Source organism: Chionomys nivalis, chromosome 24 (genome assembly GCF_950005125.1).
Source record: "Chionomys nivalis chromosome 24, mChiNiv1.1, whole genome shotgun sequence".
Taxonomy (NCBI): Eukaryota; Metazoa; Chordata; class Mammalia; order Rodentia; family Cricetidae; genus Chionomys; species Chionomys nivalis.
Genome location: NC_080109.1, coordinates 50,735,204 through 50,753,081, shown reverse-complemented (window position 1 = coordinate 50,753,081; position 17,878 = coordinate 50,735,204). Strand labels below are relative to the sequence as shown.

Sequence of the window (17,878 nt, the reverse complement as noted above, 5' to 3'; positions counted from 1 at the left end):
GAAATTGTTCTGACAACTTTTCAGAATCAGAATAAAAAGTTTCAACACTGAAATAGTCTCCTCCCTCACCCCACATTGCATGCACTCACCAATTCCTCATTGTTACTAGGCAGCTTATAGGCATAGGAGTAAGGGTAGAGCATCATCTGGGAGTACGAGTGAATTGTCAAATAGGCCTTGATAGAAGAGAGGTTCTGGCGGATGAAATCTGCCAGGGCCTTTGTCTCCTTTTCAGACTCTGCGGCTGGTCCACAGTAAGTGTCAGAGCAGGGACTTCGAGAAGCTCCCACTTCTGCAAAAATGTATATTTCTATTAGTGGTGCATGATCACCTACTGAAGTTCTCATAGGAGATGTTAGGTGTTTCAGATTTTCAAATTAGGAAGCAAGATAATATAAGGCATTATGTCAGAAGTCTTTACAACAATTCTTCATGATTTCTCATCTATCTGCTGTCTGTCTGTCTATCTACCTATCTATCTATCTATCTATCTATCTATCTATCTATCTATCTATCTATCATCTATCTATCTATCTATCTATCTATCTATCTATCTATCTATCTATCATCTATCTATCTATCTATCTATCTATCTATCTATCTATCTATCTATCTTATGAATATCTATCTATGCATATATTTGGATTTTTTAAGCAAATATAATAAGGAATTACACATGAAATCACTAATATTTTTCCATTATAGGCCTTTTTTAACATCAGCATTTATGAAGACAAATAGTATCTGTATGTTCTGACTGTACTTCAATCTATACTGTATATATGTATATACAATGAGATCAAGACAATATAGGAAAATTAATAGTTTTGTTTTTATTAATCATATTCATGAAAAATCCTATGTTACTATGATCACTTAATCACATCACAATTTTCTTTAAATGATTATTTTTAATAACTGTGTCTAAATGGCTGTTAGATTAGATTCTGTAAATACATTTTACACATTGTTGGATTATGTCAGGTATGTCATTTGTGAGCTTTCAGAATTTAACATAAATATGTTCTGAGAACATATCACAGAATTTTGTTTCATACATTTTAATCAAATGAATCAATAAACTATTTTTGTGCTTTGAGAAGGCTAAAATTCTAAAACATCAAACTTACTTTATAGTTTTTCTCATTTTGAATATTTACCTTTTGTTTTCTTATGCTACTTTACCTGTTACACTTTTTAATGCTGTCTAAAAAATGGTTAGTCAGACAGATACTCACCACACCAACCGGCATTAAAATTTCTGTTTGGGTCCACACCCACACAGGAACTTCCAGCCTTAGTAGAGCGGGTTTTTCTCCACATTCGACTCTGAAAGTAGATTATACGGTTAGATTAAATATCACAGGAAGTAACTGGTAAGAATTCCATAAGTCTTTCTGAATTTATGTACCCTTGTCCAGGTGTAGACATAGCCGTCAATGTTGACCACAGGCAGAACATAAAAGTCCAGTTCATCAAGAAGCTTTGTCATCTGGCTCTCTTGTCCATAGGTGCGAACAGCCTGTATATGAATAACATTGTGGGATTTCATGGGATGAAAGGGATGATACTATATGCATGTTGACTTTGGTAATAGAAGCAGGGTTCTCTGCCTTGTTTCCAGCCTACATTTAAGTTCAAACTTTCCCTGGGCTTTCTTGGATAAAACATTGCAAATTAATTCAGAAGTTCTTTGAACAAAAGAAATTGGATTTCATCTAACAAATTTGTATATTTTTAAAATATCAATGTATGAAGTTTAGATTTACAGAAGAACTATAAAAATAGTACAGGGAGTTCCTACACATTTTTATCTAGACTTCCCTAATATATCTCCTTAAAGTCTTATGATCTAATCTTTGGTACCTTCAGAGGGCTTACTGAAAAGATCCTTATTAGTATTATATTCTAAAGGCAATGTTGCTCAATATTTTGCATGTATTGGCTGGAATTCTCACTCTTTTCGCTGTCAGTCAGTCAAACAAAGGCAAGTGAGAAAGTACAATTTAGAGAAATTGAAATAAAACTGTTTTTCTAACTTAAAGATGCATCTGACAAAGATCTGTTGACACATGTTAAAACTAATTTCCCTCAATAGGAACTGGGAATTTTGGCTTTTGTGTGAACACGCGTGGTGTGTGTGTGTGTGTGTGTTGTGCTTTCTCACGTTATTAGATTATAAAGGAATTAACTGAAATTATTACTTCTACTTGTCAAAAATCATACTATGGACCCACCTCTTTTACAAACCACTGACAGAATGCAGGAGAAATCCACTCTCTTGCATGGAAACCACAATCAATGAAGATGGCAGGTTTATTTGCTTTAGCTTTGCCAACCTATTGTAAAAAAAAGCAAGGAAGAAATGTGATTCACCTCTTAGCACTCAGGGGTTAACCTCCATTCCCTTTCAATGTGTGAATCCTGTCACTCAAACTGTTTTTGTCTCTGGATGCTCACTGAGTTTAAGCTAAAAGCTTGCATTATTATTAGACTTATCAAACCTACATTTTCACAAGAAGCTTGATTACCCTATTAAACTATATTCCCAAACACTTATTCTCAACTACTGTTGTTAGGTGATGTGACAATGACAACCAGATTACTAATTATAAGTAATTATTATTGTTGTTAATTTTATGAAAAAACTTCTTCTCTCCACTTATATTTTGTCTTTTAATTTTGGCAATGGAATTGCAGATCAGAAGTGGCATTGAGGATGATGGAAACAAGTTGTTGATTTTTACTATAATGTGGCCTAATAAATGAAAGTAACCCTACTGATGAATTCCAACAACAGCTTGCAACTTGCAAATGAACTTGGAAAGCCCTCCTGGAAGAGGAGAATTTCATCACTTAGATGCTTACAGGTGTGTGGTAGTATTTATAAGACTTCTCATATTTTCTTTCTGAATCAATCAAAAGTAATTACGTAAATGCACATAGAATGAAAGAATCCAATAAATCTGAGCTTTAGAGGATTTTTTTTCTTTTAGATAAGCATGAAAACTATGAAACAGATGCTAGTGAATCAAAATTCATTGATTTAAACCATTCAGCTCATGTTTAAAGATTGTTACCTTGAGGAGATGTATGTTACGTCCTTCAAATGTGGTTCCAATGGTTTTCCGAGAAATGAGGTTGGGATTATCTTTGACAACTTCTTGAATCCAAGCCTCTATCTACCAAATGTAATTGTTCTTGGATTAATGTGAAATTGCTGATTCAAGCCCCAAACTCCCCAAAAAGAATCAAAATCAGGGGTACCCATACCGTTTCCCACTTGTTGTACTTGGTGTAACTGTGTCCAGTTGCACGGATATTGCTATCAAACTGGGCTTCCAGAGTGTTTCTCACGTTGCTTATCAATACCCTGTTGGAGTCAAAGTGGGTGTTTCTTAGTATGAGTATATTTCCTTTCAGGGGACACACATGAAAATCAGAGCCACAGCTTTAGTGGATGCTGCAGTACCTGCACTGACTTACACATTCCCTTACTGAGTTATTTAAGGGAAATTCTATTATAAATTGCAATATGTGAGACATTGAGGACCCCAACTTGCATGAGTATGATGAAATCTTACAGGGCCCATACTTCAAATACTTTAGTGTCTCTAAACACAGAAATGGTTTTCTTTGATATCCTTTCCCTCAGGATCATGGGCATCCACACAACAATACATATCTGAATCATATTTGTTTTATTTTATTTTTTGAATTTTGGATATTTTTCTGATTTTAGCATTGAAAGCCCCATGTCCCAGAAACCTACTCCTTATGTAATATGAGAGCTGGCCACTGAAGACCAATTTTCAGGATTTTAGGAAAGCGACTTACTCGTTAGAAAACCACAAAACTATGAATAGTACTAAATATTTTTTACGTAAAAAGACACTAGGTTTAAAGAACTAATGTCTGTTCTAGAATATTAGTTAGCTCCTGCCTGGCTCTGAGTGGCATAAGCTATGATTCTCTTACCCTTTAGTAAATAATTAAATATAAATTATTTATTATTTAAATAAATAATTAAGGAAATTAATAAGCAAGCAAGCAGAGAAGTTCAAAAGACTGGTTATTTAGAGCCTTCCAAAGCAAAAACTATGTAAGGAAATGTTTTAGAATAAGCAAAAACATATCTCAAAGATCCGATTGGCCAGGATTCTTCTCCTTTAAATAATAAATAATAAAAAAAAGTTCAGAAAAATTGCTTAAGATTCTTGAGATGTCACACTAAATATACAAATCTAAAATTCTTCTAAAGCTAGGATCCGTGTAAAAGAAAGAACATGTGGTGTTTGTCTTTGTGGGTCTAGGTTACCTCACTCAGTATCATATTTTCAAGTTCCATTCATTTTCCTGCAAATTTCATAATGTCATTGTCTTTACAGCTGAATAAATTCTGTTGTGTAAATGCAATTTTTATAAAAGAAAGAAAAAACAAGTGTTTCTTTACTGTTTTGTTGGCTTGATAATCCAAGCAGAATCAGACAGAATCAATCCAGACAGAACCTATTCCTATCAATTCAGTTGTAAATTTCTACATTAGGGTCATATGTTTGTGTGAGTGAGTATGTGCATGTGTATTTATCTTTATCTCCCATTATTACTTTGAGAGAAAAGTATGCTTGGAATGGAAAAACCTTTGAGGATCAATGTCTTTGATTCCTGAATATCCCAGACAGAACAAGGCCAGTTTGAAAACTTCTCTCATTCACAGTTAAGTTTTGCAGTGGTTTTATCTGACGCGAGAGAATTGTAGATATCCATCAATCATCTTCTTTTGCCCCCTTGTACCCACGGAAAGCTATCAGGGACACCCTCTGAACCTCAAATGTAGTCCCCTTCCATTTGGTGAATTTGGGTATTAGCATGTGTCTATTCATAGAAGATGTAATAAATCAATGCTAAATTTGAGTTCTTAGTAAATTCTTTCTTAAAACTTAAGTCTCTTACTATTTTAAAAGATGAAAAGGAGTAAATCTTACAGTTTATCTCAGCAAAGAAATTTTCTTTGGAATAGTCATCAAAACTTTGTTAATGAGTTAGTATTCTGTGTATCGCCCCAAACTTAATAGCTTAAAGTCACATAGGTCTATTAAAGTATAATTCTGGAGGTTAAGAGTCTCACTGGGCTAACAAAAAGGTTATCAATATGGATATATTTTTTTTTCTGGAGCTTCTAGAAAAGAACTGATCCCTGTCTAATGTTACCTCCTCCACCTACAAAGTCAGCTAAAGTAAACTGACTCCTCGATTAAAGTCACTTGGGGATGAGTATGAAGACATTTGAAAATTAAAATTACAAGTTCTTTCTTTGTACTCAACATTTTTACTAGAGGTTCAAAAATTTGAAAGAAAAGTAGAAGGAATTATGAGTTGAGAATAAAAAGTCAAGGTAATGGCTTGGCTCAATTATGATGAACTTTAGAAAAATAATGCACTCTCTAAGCCTTAATTTCATGATTTGAGAATGGGGCTTTTGAATAGAGGATACTCAATATGCCTTTCAATTCTAAAATGAATTATCCATTGTTCTTGGTCCTTTACATAGAAGTAAAAGTAAAAACTCTTTGTTTACAACCTTTATAAACTAAGAAAACAGAGATATTAAACCTTCAGCTAGAAAAACACTGGAAAAATTATCTCCAAGGATATTGATAGTGAAAAAGTAGTCAAACACAAACAAAAATGAAAAATATAAATCTGAAAATGAAAAGGAACCAAAGTACAGAAAACTTTAAGAAAACAATTTTTTTTTTCAGTATCATCCAAAAGAAAGAAGAAATCCTGCCAAACACAGGTGAAATACTTGGAATGGAAGAAAGATGCAATAGAAATGGCAGGTGATGTATACTTTAACTTTTTATTTTATTCATACTTGGGCCTAAGTTCAGGGCCTTACATATGCAATGTGAACATACAGTTGAGCTGTATCCCTAGTTTTTTATTCATAAGACATGCTAGAAAATATGTAAGTTACATGGCATCTTACTGGGTATCTGAGGAAAATATATCCTAAGTTAACTGCCTTAAGACTTTCAGTAGACATCTCTTATTTAAAGCCGCAATTATGGCCATTGTTAGTATTCAGCAATCAGTGTTAGGAGGATGAAACAACGAAGCTCATAGAACATGTAGTTATCCTTTTAACGCAGCCAACCTCAAGTTCAAATGACTAGAGAAGACTTAGCAACTATAAAAGGCTTCTAGTAGTGTTTTGTTGCAAAAAGAGACATTCTTTTAGAATTCTGACTGTAAGCATTTTTTATCAATAATACAGATGACATGTTATTAAAAAAATTTTGAATTAAAGATGATGCTCAATAATAAAAATGTCCATTTGCACCTTGGGAAAGAGCATTGGAAGACTTTTATTGTTGATTAGATTGAAATGCAATGCTAACTACTTGAAGGCTGGGGTTCACCTCAGATGATGCTTTGCAGTGTTTTAGTTTGTTATCTTTATTAGATTTAGAACAAAATTTTATTATACAAAATATTATTAAACAGTTAGTTACTATTGTAAAAGCTTAAAACAATGCCTCTTTATATAGTAAGGATGTCATTGTGGCTCCAAAATACGTAGACATATACACTATATACTTTCATATGTTTTTATGACCATGCCATCCAGTTTCCATTTAATTTTTCAAAACATGCAAGCAAATTAGATCACTGTGATTCTCAATAAGATACAGAATATTATAGCTGGAAAGGAAAGGGAGGCATGGTATACTTTTACCTCCTCTCCTGCCCCCACAGATTCTGGAACCTGGACTATCAAATCACTAATTTTTTGGTCATTACTATTCAAAGACACTTGCCTGCACAATACTTTTATATATATATATTTAAAAAATATGTGTATGAGTGTCTTGCCTGCTTGTGTGTTTATGCACCATGTGCATGCAGTGCCTATGAAGGACAGAAGAGGGCATTGCATCCCTTGGAACGGGAGTTACAGATGGCTGTGGGCCGCCATCTGGGAGCTGGGGATCAAATGCTCCATCCTCTGCATGAGCAGCCAGTGCCCTGAGTCATCTCTCCAGCCCTATATAAATTTTCAATATGATAGTGCAAGCAGTTAGCAACATCTGATTTGAAGTAAAGAAGAGATGACTTTCTTGGGATCTTTAGGAAGGGGCCTTGCAGAGTACTGTCAAAAGGTTGTGTCAACTAGCTTCAAACTGGACTCTAAAGGCCAATATTATTCAATCTCTACTCTTTCTACATTCAAGGATACAATATTAGCTTTTGGAACTATAGTTTATCTTTTTTTAGGTACACATTTTGAAATTTGTTCTATGATAAAACTCAAGATATGACTGAAATTGCTGAATGATACAAGTCATAGCGAAGAGTATGACATCCACTGTACATATATGAACCACATTTGGTGGAACTTCTGCAGTTGTTGGTCTCTGAATATACAAAAACATTTAACTGTAAGTTTTTGTCAGTGAGAAACCAGCTTATACAAACTAATTACCATCTGAAGTTATAACAGGGTACGCAAGGTACACTGCCTATGACTTGCACAGTTATTGCTGGAGAGATCTTCCAGGATTCCTGGGAACTTTTTTATTATTCAGGAATATTATATACTTCAATATTCTAAGCGGAAATGCAAACATTAAAGGGGAACACTCTATACTGCAATATATAACATTCACCCATAAACACATGGAATCTGCCAATAGTAAAAGGAAGGGAATCTTCTACTTTATGTTGTTATGAGAACTGACAGGAGGTTGGAAAAATCTCAGTGTATAATTGTAAAAAAATAATGATGTAATATATGAACAGAATCAAGACATCTTTTTGGTTTCTACTTGTATAGTTCATAATCACAACTCTTTGTTTTTGTGGGAGAATTCTGTAGAAACTCGTCTTAACGTAGATTAGTAAGGCATTTCAATCTGAGAATTTGATGTCCTTGCCAGACTATAAGAACAAAGTATCAGACATGACTCTTAATGTGCAATTTACCAGGATAAATTTTGTTTTTAAGAGTAAAGCCTGTTAAGGTAGCATTTTGATACTTTTCTTAGTAAGGATCAGAGAGCTAAGTCAGATAAGGCATGATAATGGAGCAAACCATAGCAGTCATGTGATATCTTGAAAAGCTACCATATTGTGTTGGAGAGATAACTCAGCATTCAAGAGTAGGCACATCTAGGAGATCTGAGTTTGATTCCCTGCACACACATCAGGAAGTCTACAATAGTCAGCAACTCCATTTCCAGAGAATATGATAGTCATTTTGGCCTCTGAAAGCACCATACTCATGTACACAAACCCACACTCATACAGGCACATATATGTATAATTTTTAAATATATAAGTCATTAAAAAGGCAAGTGGATTTTCTCTCTCTGTACAACAATAAACCAGAGAAGAACTTTCAGTAGTAGTAAGATTATAAATGCAAATTAGTAGCGTGTTGTTTATTTATCACTGCCATCTTTCCTTATTGCATCCTCATCCTGTGGCTTCAGAAGCTGAGGCTGGAAAACTAAAGCAGATCTTAAGGTTTCACGCCAGGAATTTGCAGAGGCAATGATAGACACTGGTATGGTTTTCTCCAAAGCATTTTCTGGTTGTCTATGCCACTTCTGATAATGTCATAAGTTTTATAGTTGACTTCTGACATGGTCCTCGACACAGACACTATTTTCTACATTTTTAAGATGCAAAAACCCAATAAAGTAATTTTTTATGCTAAAATTGTATACTTCGTATTTTCTCAAAACATAATGCATATTTGCATGTTTGATCAGGGATTTCTGGGTAAGCATTTTTACATCCTAGACTAAAATTCAAGAATTTTTTTGTTCCTCCTTGAGCCATCCCTGAAGGAAGAGATCTGTGTTGTCCCAGGGTCATTTCTTCTCTTCCTCTCCTGGAGATGCCGCTGAGTCAGCATGTTCTCTCCTAACTTTAAGCTGTAGGCTGTCATCTGTTCTCTACCTACAGGATGGCTTTTCCATGTTGTAGTTTGGCTGACCCCTACATACTCTTCAGTTCTCAAACAAAGTCTCATTTTTTTTTTTTTGGTGATCCTTCCATGAGCCATACATTTCATCCATTCTGCTCAATCCCCAGTGCTCTACTCTTTCTAGTAACTACTTTACACCATTGCAATCCCTCATTTGAAGTTTATTTTCTCCCAATGGATGTAAAGTCCTAGTCGCCCTGTTCTGTATCTAATTACCCAGATACTAAATCTATTTTGGGTTGACAGCCAATGGGCAACTTTCTCTTCTTTAAAAGGCACTCTTACTTGAATGTTGTAGACATAACAATGTAGTATTTGGGGAGAGCAATCTAACAGTTTATCTAACTCCACTCTTGTTATTTAGAGTTCATATTCTTTTCTTTTGACTCTTTTTCATGACTCCTGATACTGGTGGTGGGGGTCCTTAAAAAGGATATATTATCTCTAGTTTTAAACTACAGGAGCATGAAGAACCCTCACCGCCCAAAAGAAGTGTGGTTGGCCACCCAGAGAGAGGAGTTGAGGATAAATCTAGATCCAGATGATAACAATGTCCTATGACTTGGCCTTGACTATCTATATCATTTTTAAAGCAGTAGTAGGCCACATATTTGCCTGGTTAGAGGCTGAAAAACATTTTCATTAAGCCATTAAATTTTAAACTATGGGTCTGGTGCCAGCTCTACCATTACCATTCTCTGTGGGAAAACACTACCTTCTCATTTTAGCTTTCCTGGGTTATTCACAGACTTAATAAAAGGGAAGAGAATTTTGATAGCTATAAAGTATAAACTTACTCATAGTGAAATTCATTCTGCTCCAGAAATTTCTCCACAGCGGCAACATCTTCTGCTTTAACATGAAAGTCAACAGTAGTGAGAGGTTTCACTTGTGTAGCAGAATCTGGTTTCCAGAAATCAATCTGAACAGAAAGGAATATGAAATAAACATCTATATTTAATGACAAATTAGTATCTGAGAGCATTGGAATGCTCTACTTCATAAAATTATCTTAAAACTTCCGATCTTCAGGAAATCTCCTATAAATATCTAATTTGAATTAGTAAGAATCAACAAGTTTTATGCAAATAAAAAATGTCTACAAGGCTGGGGAGATTATGTGTATGAGTGTTTGCTGCATAAGCATGAAGTCTGAGTTCAAATGCCCAGAATATATGCTACAAAACAAGCTGTGTTTTGTGAACTTCTTCAGCTAGTAGCCTTTAAGATCCCAGCCTACATTGAATGTGATCTCAAGTACTATAAGTACAGATGAAAAGTGTGCATGGCTCCCCCCCTCTTTTGCTCTTGGATTCTGTTCCAGTTCCCAACACATGCAGAGTACTGCAGTTCACTACTCTTACTGTGAGTTTATCCCCAAATAAATAAACCTTTGTTATATTCTATTCCAGGTTATTGGTTCATTCTTTGATGCTACTACAATATGAGTGTAGCTGTACGTACCAAAAACACCAGTGTTTAGTAAGGGGCAAGGAGAGCAAAAATAGAATGATCCCTGGCTAGCTGCCAGTCTTGTTCCAGGTTCAGTGAAAAATCTTGTCTCAAGGTAGTAAGGTAGAGAATGACATCCACCTCTGGCCTCTGTGTGCACAGATGGGTATATACAGCAACAACCAACCATAGGTACACATAAACCTTATACACATATACTGCATTATCACAAGCACACATACACACTCACACACAAATACATGCAGACATATATACAAAATTAAAACAATGATTGATAAGAAGTATGAAGAACATAATTTTTTCTCATAATACTGGTTTATTACAGTATTATCTAGCTGTCTCTGTTTTCCAATTTTTGGAACACTTTCTTATTATATTATTATATATTATACTATATACTGTTATATTTTATAATATGTATACAATATTATATATTACTATCTCTGTTGTAATTGATAAAGCTGCTGCGTGATAGTAAATTCACTACATATCAAAAAGGTAGTAAAGAGAAATTGAGCCTCCCTCTCATAATCTTGGAACTTATTTCTGTGAAAGTCACAGTATTACGAGTCCAAGAACATCATCCCTGTGTGTTCTCCAGAGTGCTTAGGAACAAAATACTCTTGGGTGATTTGTAGTATACTGAGATTTCTGTCTTATTCAATAACTGTTATTGGGACATATCACATAATGGGCTTCAGGTTGGTGACACAATAGTGGGTGAATAAAATATGACTTTTGTCTTCTTTAGGAAACTTTAGAGAAAAGTAGGAAATAATAGTGTGACTGACACAAATGATTATTCTAATGCTTTTATTTATGTATACATCATCATAAATATTTATTTTCACGGAAAAATATCAAATAGGTTGATATTTTTATTTGATAGCAAATAGGTTGTTGTACAGACATTTTTCTATTTCTTCTTTAAACTGACAGAAGCCTGGAAGTCTGTGATAAATCTGACACAAGATAAATATGTCTTGCCTTGCTACTGTGTCTCACTCAATACATGGCTAGATGTTTGTAAGCTAGACTCAGGGTAATATATGACTACTGCTGATATGTGGGGCCATTCTTGAGAAACTTGTAAGGACAGATTTGGAGGCTGTCCGCCAGAAACTGAAGAGGCAAGGTTTTAAGGCAACCAAGTTTCTGATGCGCTTGCATAGAATCTAGTGACTATAGCTGGCCCTGATGAACCTGAAACCACAGTACTAGTCCACTGGATGGTGAGCCACTGTGCAGGCTATAGAGGATGCCAGGACAGAAGGACATGTTCCAATGAGAGGGATCTTAGAAAAAGAGTGTGAGTGTGAATATAACAGACAGTTAATCAGTTACTTTATCAGTAGGTAAGAGAGGATTGGTTAAAGCGTATAACTCAGAGTTGAAGTAGGGAGGATACAGATTGGAGCCAAAATGATAGTGGTGACAATATAAAGGTAGACCACAGCAAACACAGAGGAAGCCGGGGTGAAGTAACAAAGCTAGCACTATAAAGAGAAAAGCCAAGGATAGAAGAGAAAGTCTGTTTTTGAACAGTAACTTTAAGTTTGTTTCTGACCTGCCAATATCATGTTAGTTGTAGACACAGGGATTTAACATGGGTGACCTCAAAGTGTCTGTGGCCAACATTGACAGTACTTGTCTCACACATAATTACTGTGACTTTTTAGTGTACTCAGGACCTCACTTTCAAGAACTATATCTTTTCTTTTTTTCCAAAATCATGAAAAGACAAATATATGCTCCAAGTAGACATGGGATGCTGCAAAAATAACTCAGGGAACTTACTGAACATATGACCTTAGGAAATAACTTCTAGATTTTAAACCCATTAGTCTCATAGGTGGAAGAATTTTGAAATGTGTGGTTTGTACCATTTCCTGGAGATTCCCTGTCGGTCACTCTCCAGTTATTCTTTGTGACAGTGGTTTATTAATGCTGCATTGACTATGTTCCCGGCCCTGTATCACCCCTCCCCCATGTTTTCATAATGCTCACTGTACTTTCTAATGAGCTATTTTTCTTTCTGTCTTGATTCTGGGTCTGCTCTGGGACAGTACTTATCGAGGTGTTAATTTTCTGCTCAGAACAACAAATGCCTGCTTGATATGCTTGAGGATGGTTCTAACGTAACCTCTCTTTCTGTTATGAACCTGTAAATTACCTTTTATGACTTCCTCACTTCTTACTCATTTTCCTAGCTCTGCTAAATATTGGAAAAATAGAAGTGTTTGTATAACTTTTCTTGAAGTTCTGCTGTAAGAATGATGGATTCTTGAAGAGGGATTATTATAATGTTGAACAACACTTACAGACCTAATTTGAGGCTGTTAAATATTTTCAATTTGAAAGGCTAAATATAGAGCACAGTGTTAGAGTGCTTATGCACTCTAGGGAAAGCTCTGGACTCTATCTGACACCTAGCCCTGCAAAACAAAACACCAGAACATTCCTGTTGACATACAGACAGTTGCTGTGGTTAACATCCACTCATGTGGAGCACTGAGCACTGTGAATATGATGCAGACCTGCAGTCCTGGAGACAGACCCATTGCTTCTTCAGGATCAGGGAAACATAAGGAACACAGTACCCTCACAGTGGTTCCCAATCAACAAGTGTTTACAAATGAGAACCTAAAATAATAGCATAAGGAGGGAGAATGAATTTCAGGAGTTAGACTTGTGAAGGAGAACCAAGGAAGTGAGGTGATATAGAAGATAAAAAAAGGAGAAAATGAGCTTTATTGGTCAGTATGATAAAACTAAAACTGTAGCATTATATTATAGAGCATTTAGTGACAGATATCCACATGGAACATTTGTTGAGTTATAAATGACTATCTCTGCCGGGCGGTGGTGGCGCACGCCTTTAATCCCAGCACTTGGGAGGCAGAGGTAGGCGGATCTCTGTGAGTTCGAGACCAGCCTGGTCTACAAGAGCTAGTTCCAGGACAGGCTCCATAGCCACAGAGAAACCCTGTCTCGAAAAACCAAAACAAAAAAAAAAAAACAATAAATGACTATCTCTAAGTGGTAATCTTGTGAGACTATAAGTCTAGTCAATCAGATGTGGGTAACTTGAGTCCCTACTAAAATATAGTACACAAAGGCAAGATAAACTGATGTAACAATCTGAAATTCAGGCTGGGTATGTTGCTCAGGTGGTACAGTGCTCGCCTAGACTGAAAGCTCAGGATCTGTTCTCCAGTACTGCATAAAGCCATACATGAGTGTGAAGGCCTGTAATCTCAGTACTCGGAAGGTAAAAACTGGAAGATAAGAAATTCAAAGTTATCCTCTGCTACATAGCGTATTCAAGGTGAGCCTGGGCTACATGAGTTTCTTTCTTTCCTGTTAGATTCCTTGGAAGGTAAGTTTAGCAGATAAGAGCAAAACTATTGGTACTAGGGAATTAGAGTTTTCACAAATATGCACTGTTTGTTTAACACTGTGAGTGACTGGGAATCAAACAAGCAGGTCTCTGATTTATCTTGAGGATTTTTTTTTTCTCACTTGAAAGTAAAACAATTTCTACTCTAGGCCTAATTTAGACGGCAGGGAGGAACTTTCTGATATGTCAACAATAAAAGAGATAGTAATAATTTTACTTTATACATAGAAAAATATACTTAAAAGAGAATCCAAAGAAAACCTAGAGGACAGAGAGTGCCACTATAAATGTCTTGATTGAAAGGACCAATTATAATGTAGTGCAAGGGGTACAATAAAACCCCCACTCTGCAATTACACATCACAAGACAGAAAGTGCTGAAGCACACTCTGGCTCTGATGCTTCAGTACATCCAGTTCTTGAAAGGACATGTTCAAAAGCTGGGAGGAAGGACACACTGACCAAGGATAAATTAAAAGACTAAGATGCTCCTTTGATGATCTTATCAGGAAGGCTACATCCCACAATGCACTGCACCACTGCACTAAACAGAATTTAGACCTTTTGAAAATTTATGTTGGAAATAAAGAAAAACATAAAGAAGAAGCATGCGGCTTCCTGTGTTGATCTGGAGTGTGCTGCCACAGCTGCGGGAAAGCTGGTTTATTTATGCCTCCTATGACTTCCATCTTTCCCAAGATTTTTCAACTTCCAAAGAGAACATTGAGGTTCAAGGTAGATGAGGAGAGAAGTGATTATACTGTCATGGAAATTATATTCAAAAGCTTGATCCAATGACACACTTATATTCCTATTTGAACTCTTACAACAGCCCAATAGGGAGACAATATTACTACCACCACAAATGAGGAATGTGAGGTACAGAGAGGAGCACACGACTAGCTACAACTAGTATATCCAGAAACTGAGCCTGGTGAATCTGAGACCAGCCCCTCTGCGTGACCACAATGAAGTGGGAGAATTTATTTGGCTAAAACAATATGTTGGATAGCATTGCTATATTGAGGAATACAAACGGTCCAGGAGATCACTGGGGGAGTGCAGAAGTTCCTTGGGAAATAGATGAAGCAGAAATGGTAGCCTCTGGGACCCAGGGTTGATGCCAATAAGCCACAGAACCAACTTGAAGCAGATGGGCTGTGAGTGCTCAGGAAAAGGAAGAATGATCCCTGGGAGGCGTCATGAGTTAAAGTCCCAGTTAATTTAATCTGATAAGTGGAAGATTCAACTACTAGCCTTGTTCTCTGAAGCATTTGATAAACTCTCTCCTGATATATCTTTTTATATGCCAGAAAGCTACACAGTGCTATCTCTAGATAATACAAAGCTTATATAAGGTAGTTGATCATACTTATCCTAAGGAGAGCAAGCTGATGAATCATTTTCATTTTAAATGCCCTACATGGTACACTGGAGACTAATGATAAAAACATATTAACTAAATGAACTATAATGAAGGTCTCTTTGTGTGGACCCCTTACTTACTCAACATTTTCTTCACCCATAAAAAGCATAAATCAAGAAGACATGCTCGGGGCACTGGAGAGGTGGCTCAGAGGTGAAGAGAACTGGATGCTCTTCCAGACAACCTGGGTCTGATTCCCAGTACCCACATGGTGATTCACAACCATCTGTAACTCCAGTCCTAGAGGATCTAGTCTTGTTAAAAGAATTTCAGTATGTTGGAAACAAGCTATAAATGTAAATTTTGCAAGGCAAATTTAAAATCCCAAATTTATATTAAGGTGAGCACTGAAAAGAGAGGACTACTTGCTTGAAGGTAATTTGTGTGACAAAAAAAATGATTCATATTTGACGCAAGTTTAGTATAAGTAGAGTGTGCTCTAGTATCCCTGAGGTGTGAAAAAGTATGTTAGACCACAGTAATAAATGTCTGTTATTCAATGAAGTAGTTCTGTAGTATATATATCTCCATCAAGGTGCTCCTGGAGGCCCACTGCCAATTATGAAAGATAAACTTACAAAATAAAATAAGAAGATTGAACTGTCTCCAGAGATGACCCAAATGCTCCAGACTCTGTAAGCTAATAAAAGGAGATGTGATAGAAAGGCAAAGAAGAAAAACCTTAGAGGTAATTGGTATCTGACTCAGTTGCTTCTAACAAGTCCAAGTTAGAAGGAAGGCACCTCCATCTTGATATATTACAGAAAACCAACAGTGTGGCTTGTAAAGTGTTCCTATTGTCCCTAGAAGCAATTACTAATCAATGCTAGCAAGTAGGGATGTTACTTCCTAGCAGAAAATTCTAGATTTGAAAGAAAGGATAGAATAGATGACTTTATGTTCTCTTTCAACTCAAACTTCACATTTTATAATTATGGCACCTTCTTTTACATCATTTCTCCACGTCTACCTTAAAAGGGAAAACAGAAATGATACACTTAGATGATAGATAAATAGATGGATGGATGGATGGATGGATGAACAGATAGATACAAGTGTGGATAGGTGGATGGGTAGACAGACTGACACCTAAGAGCTAGGAGACTGTTTTGCCTCATATACTCAAGAATAAATAACATTGACCCAGATGATAGTACTTGTACTCAGGAGCAGATTGCTGTCACACTATACACAGAAGAAAAAATGTAAATTCTAACCCCATGGATATTTTTTGAGTAGCATGATTTTATTTTTTTAAGCAAAAGATTAGTATGGAAATCACTTGTGAGTTTTACCTTCTTTTTCTCTCTCAATTAAGGCGACTACAGTCAAGGTCAAGGAAACTCAAGTTCTGTGATTAGAAATGAGAGAAAAATCAAAGGGAAATATGACACCATTTACGGAAATGAATTTGAAGTTGGAAAAAAGCCTGGTTTTTCAGTCATTTCCAAATTGGCCATTTTTCTCCTTTGTCTTGGAAAGGAAGTGACTTGCGTGTTAGATGTTCTATGACCTTCAGGACAGATCCCACTTATCGAGCTGTCATTGCCAGCTCTTCTAAAAGGTTGCGTGGATTTATAACACATCAGGGCTTGCTACAATCTAAGCAGCAAAAGAAAGCATTGTGGCATTAAATACTTCCAAGTTTTATGTCTTGCATCTAAAATTTCTGTCATTGCTCTTTGGTAGAATCAGAGTAAATCAGGCTTTAAAGTTAGTGTAAAGCCGAGAACTGTCACTTTACCTGTTTGCTGTTGGCCAGCTCCTGAATTAAATTGATATGATCTTCATCAGGTACACTGACACGGAACACTCGATTGCTAAGTGGTGAAAATAATGAATAGAAACTTAAATTTCAGCAATGTGTCCGAAATTATCTTGGTAAGGAAGCTTTCTTGGTAAAGAAGGATGAGCTTACCCATCAAAGTCCTCCGGAGAAGGTTGAGCCAGGGCCACACTCACCAGAACCAGTAGCAGCAACATTGTATCTGATTAAGACTCCTCCACAGCAGGATCTCACCTGCTTTTATAATCCAGAGTGTTCTTTCTGTTCTCCAGGTTAAAAGGGGGGGGGGTGCACTATCAGATCTTGATTAGTAATTTTCCTGGCACAGTTACTTTGGTAGGCATATAAAGTCTAAGAAGTTATCTTTCTCAACACCTGTAGAAAGAGCAAATCATCTCACGTTCCAGTTTGTACGGAACTAATTTGTACATTAAACCTAGAACCATTGGGAAGGATTAAATAAAATCTACGTTATAGTCTTTTAATTTTCATTTTGTAATGAGATCTACATACAGTAAATCAGGTATATTAAAGTATGTTTAATTGGCTTTGGAAAATATGTAATCCCCCAAAGGCAGAAGACATTTTCTAGCTTAATATATTTCTAGCTTATATATTTAAAACTTCCTTCAAGAAATTACTATTGGCCGGGCGATGGTGGTGCACGCCTTTAATCCCAGCACTCGGAAGGCAGACGCAGGCTGATCTCTGTGATTTTGAGACCAACCTGGTCTACAGAGCTAGTTCCAGGACAGGCTCCAGAGTCACAGAGAAACCCTGTCTCGAAAAACCAAA

General features: G+C 36.1%; 1 protein-coding gene across 1 annotated transcript in view; it reads right to left on the bottom strand.

The window, feature by feature from the left end:
• Cpb1 (carboxypeptidase B1) overlaps positions 1-17,280 on the bottom strand; it is a 29,514-nt gene extending 12,234 nt beyond the window's left edge. The window contains exons 1-9 of the mRNA XM_057757324.1: positions 17,216-17,280; positions 17,042-17,117; positions 9,796-9,920; positions 3,274-3,373; positions 3,081-3,182; positions 2,238-2,339; positions 1,412-1,522; positions 1,239-1,329; positions 90-292 (exon numbers count right to left, since the gene is read on the bottom strand). Coding sequence (XP_057613307.1) covers positions 90-292; positions 1,239-1,329; positions 1,412-1,522; positions 2,238-2,339; positions 3,081-3,182; positions 3,274-3,373; positions 9,796-9,920; positions 17,042-17,117; positions 17,216-17,280 — 975 coding nt within the window. The remainder of the gene's footprint in view (positions 1-89; positions 293-1,238; positions 1,330-1,411; positions 1,523-2,237; positions 2,340-3,080; positions 3,183-3,273; positions 3,374-9,795; positions 9,921-17,041; positions 17,118-17,215) is intronic.
• Between the last annotated feature and the right edge of the window lie 598 nt (positions 17,281-17,878).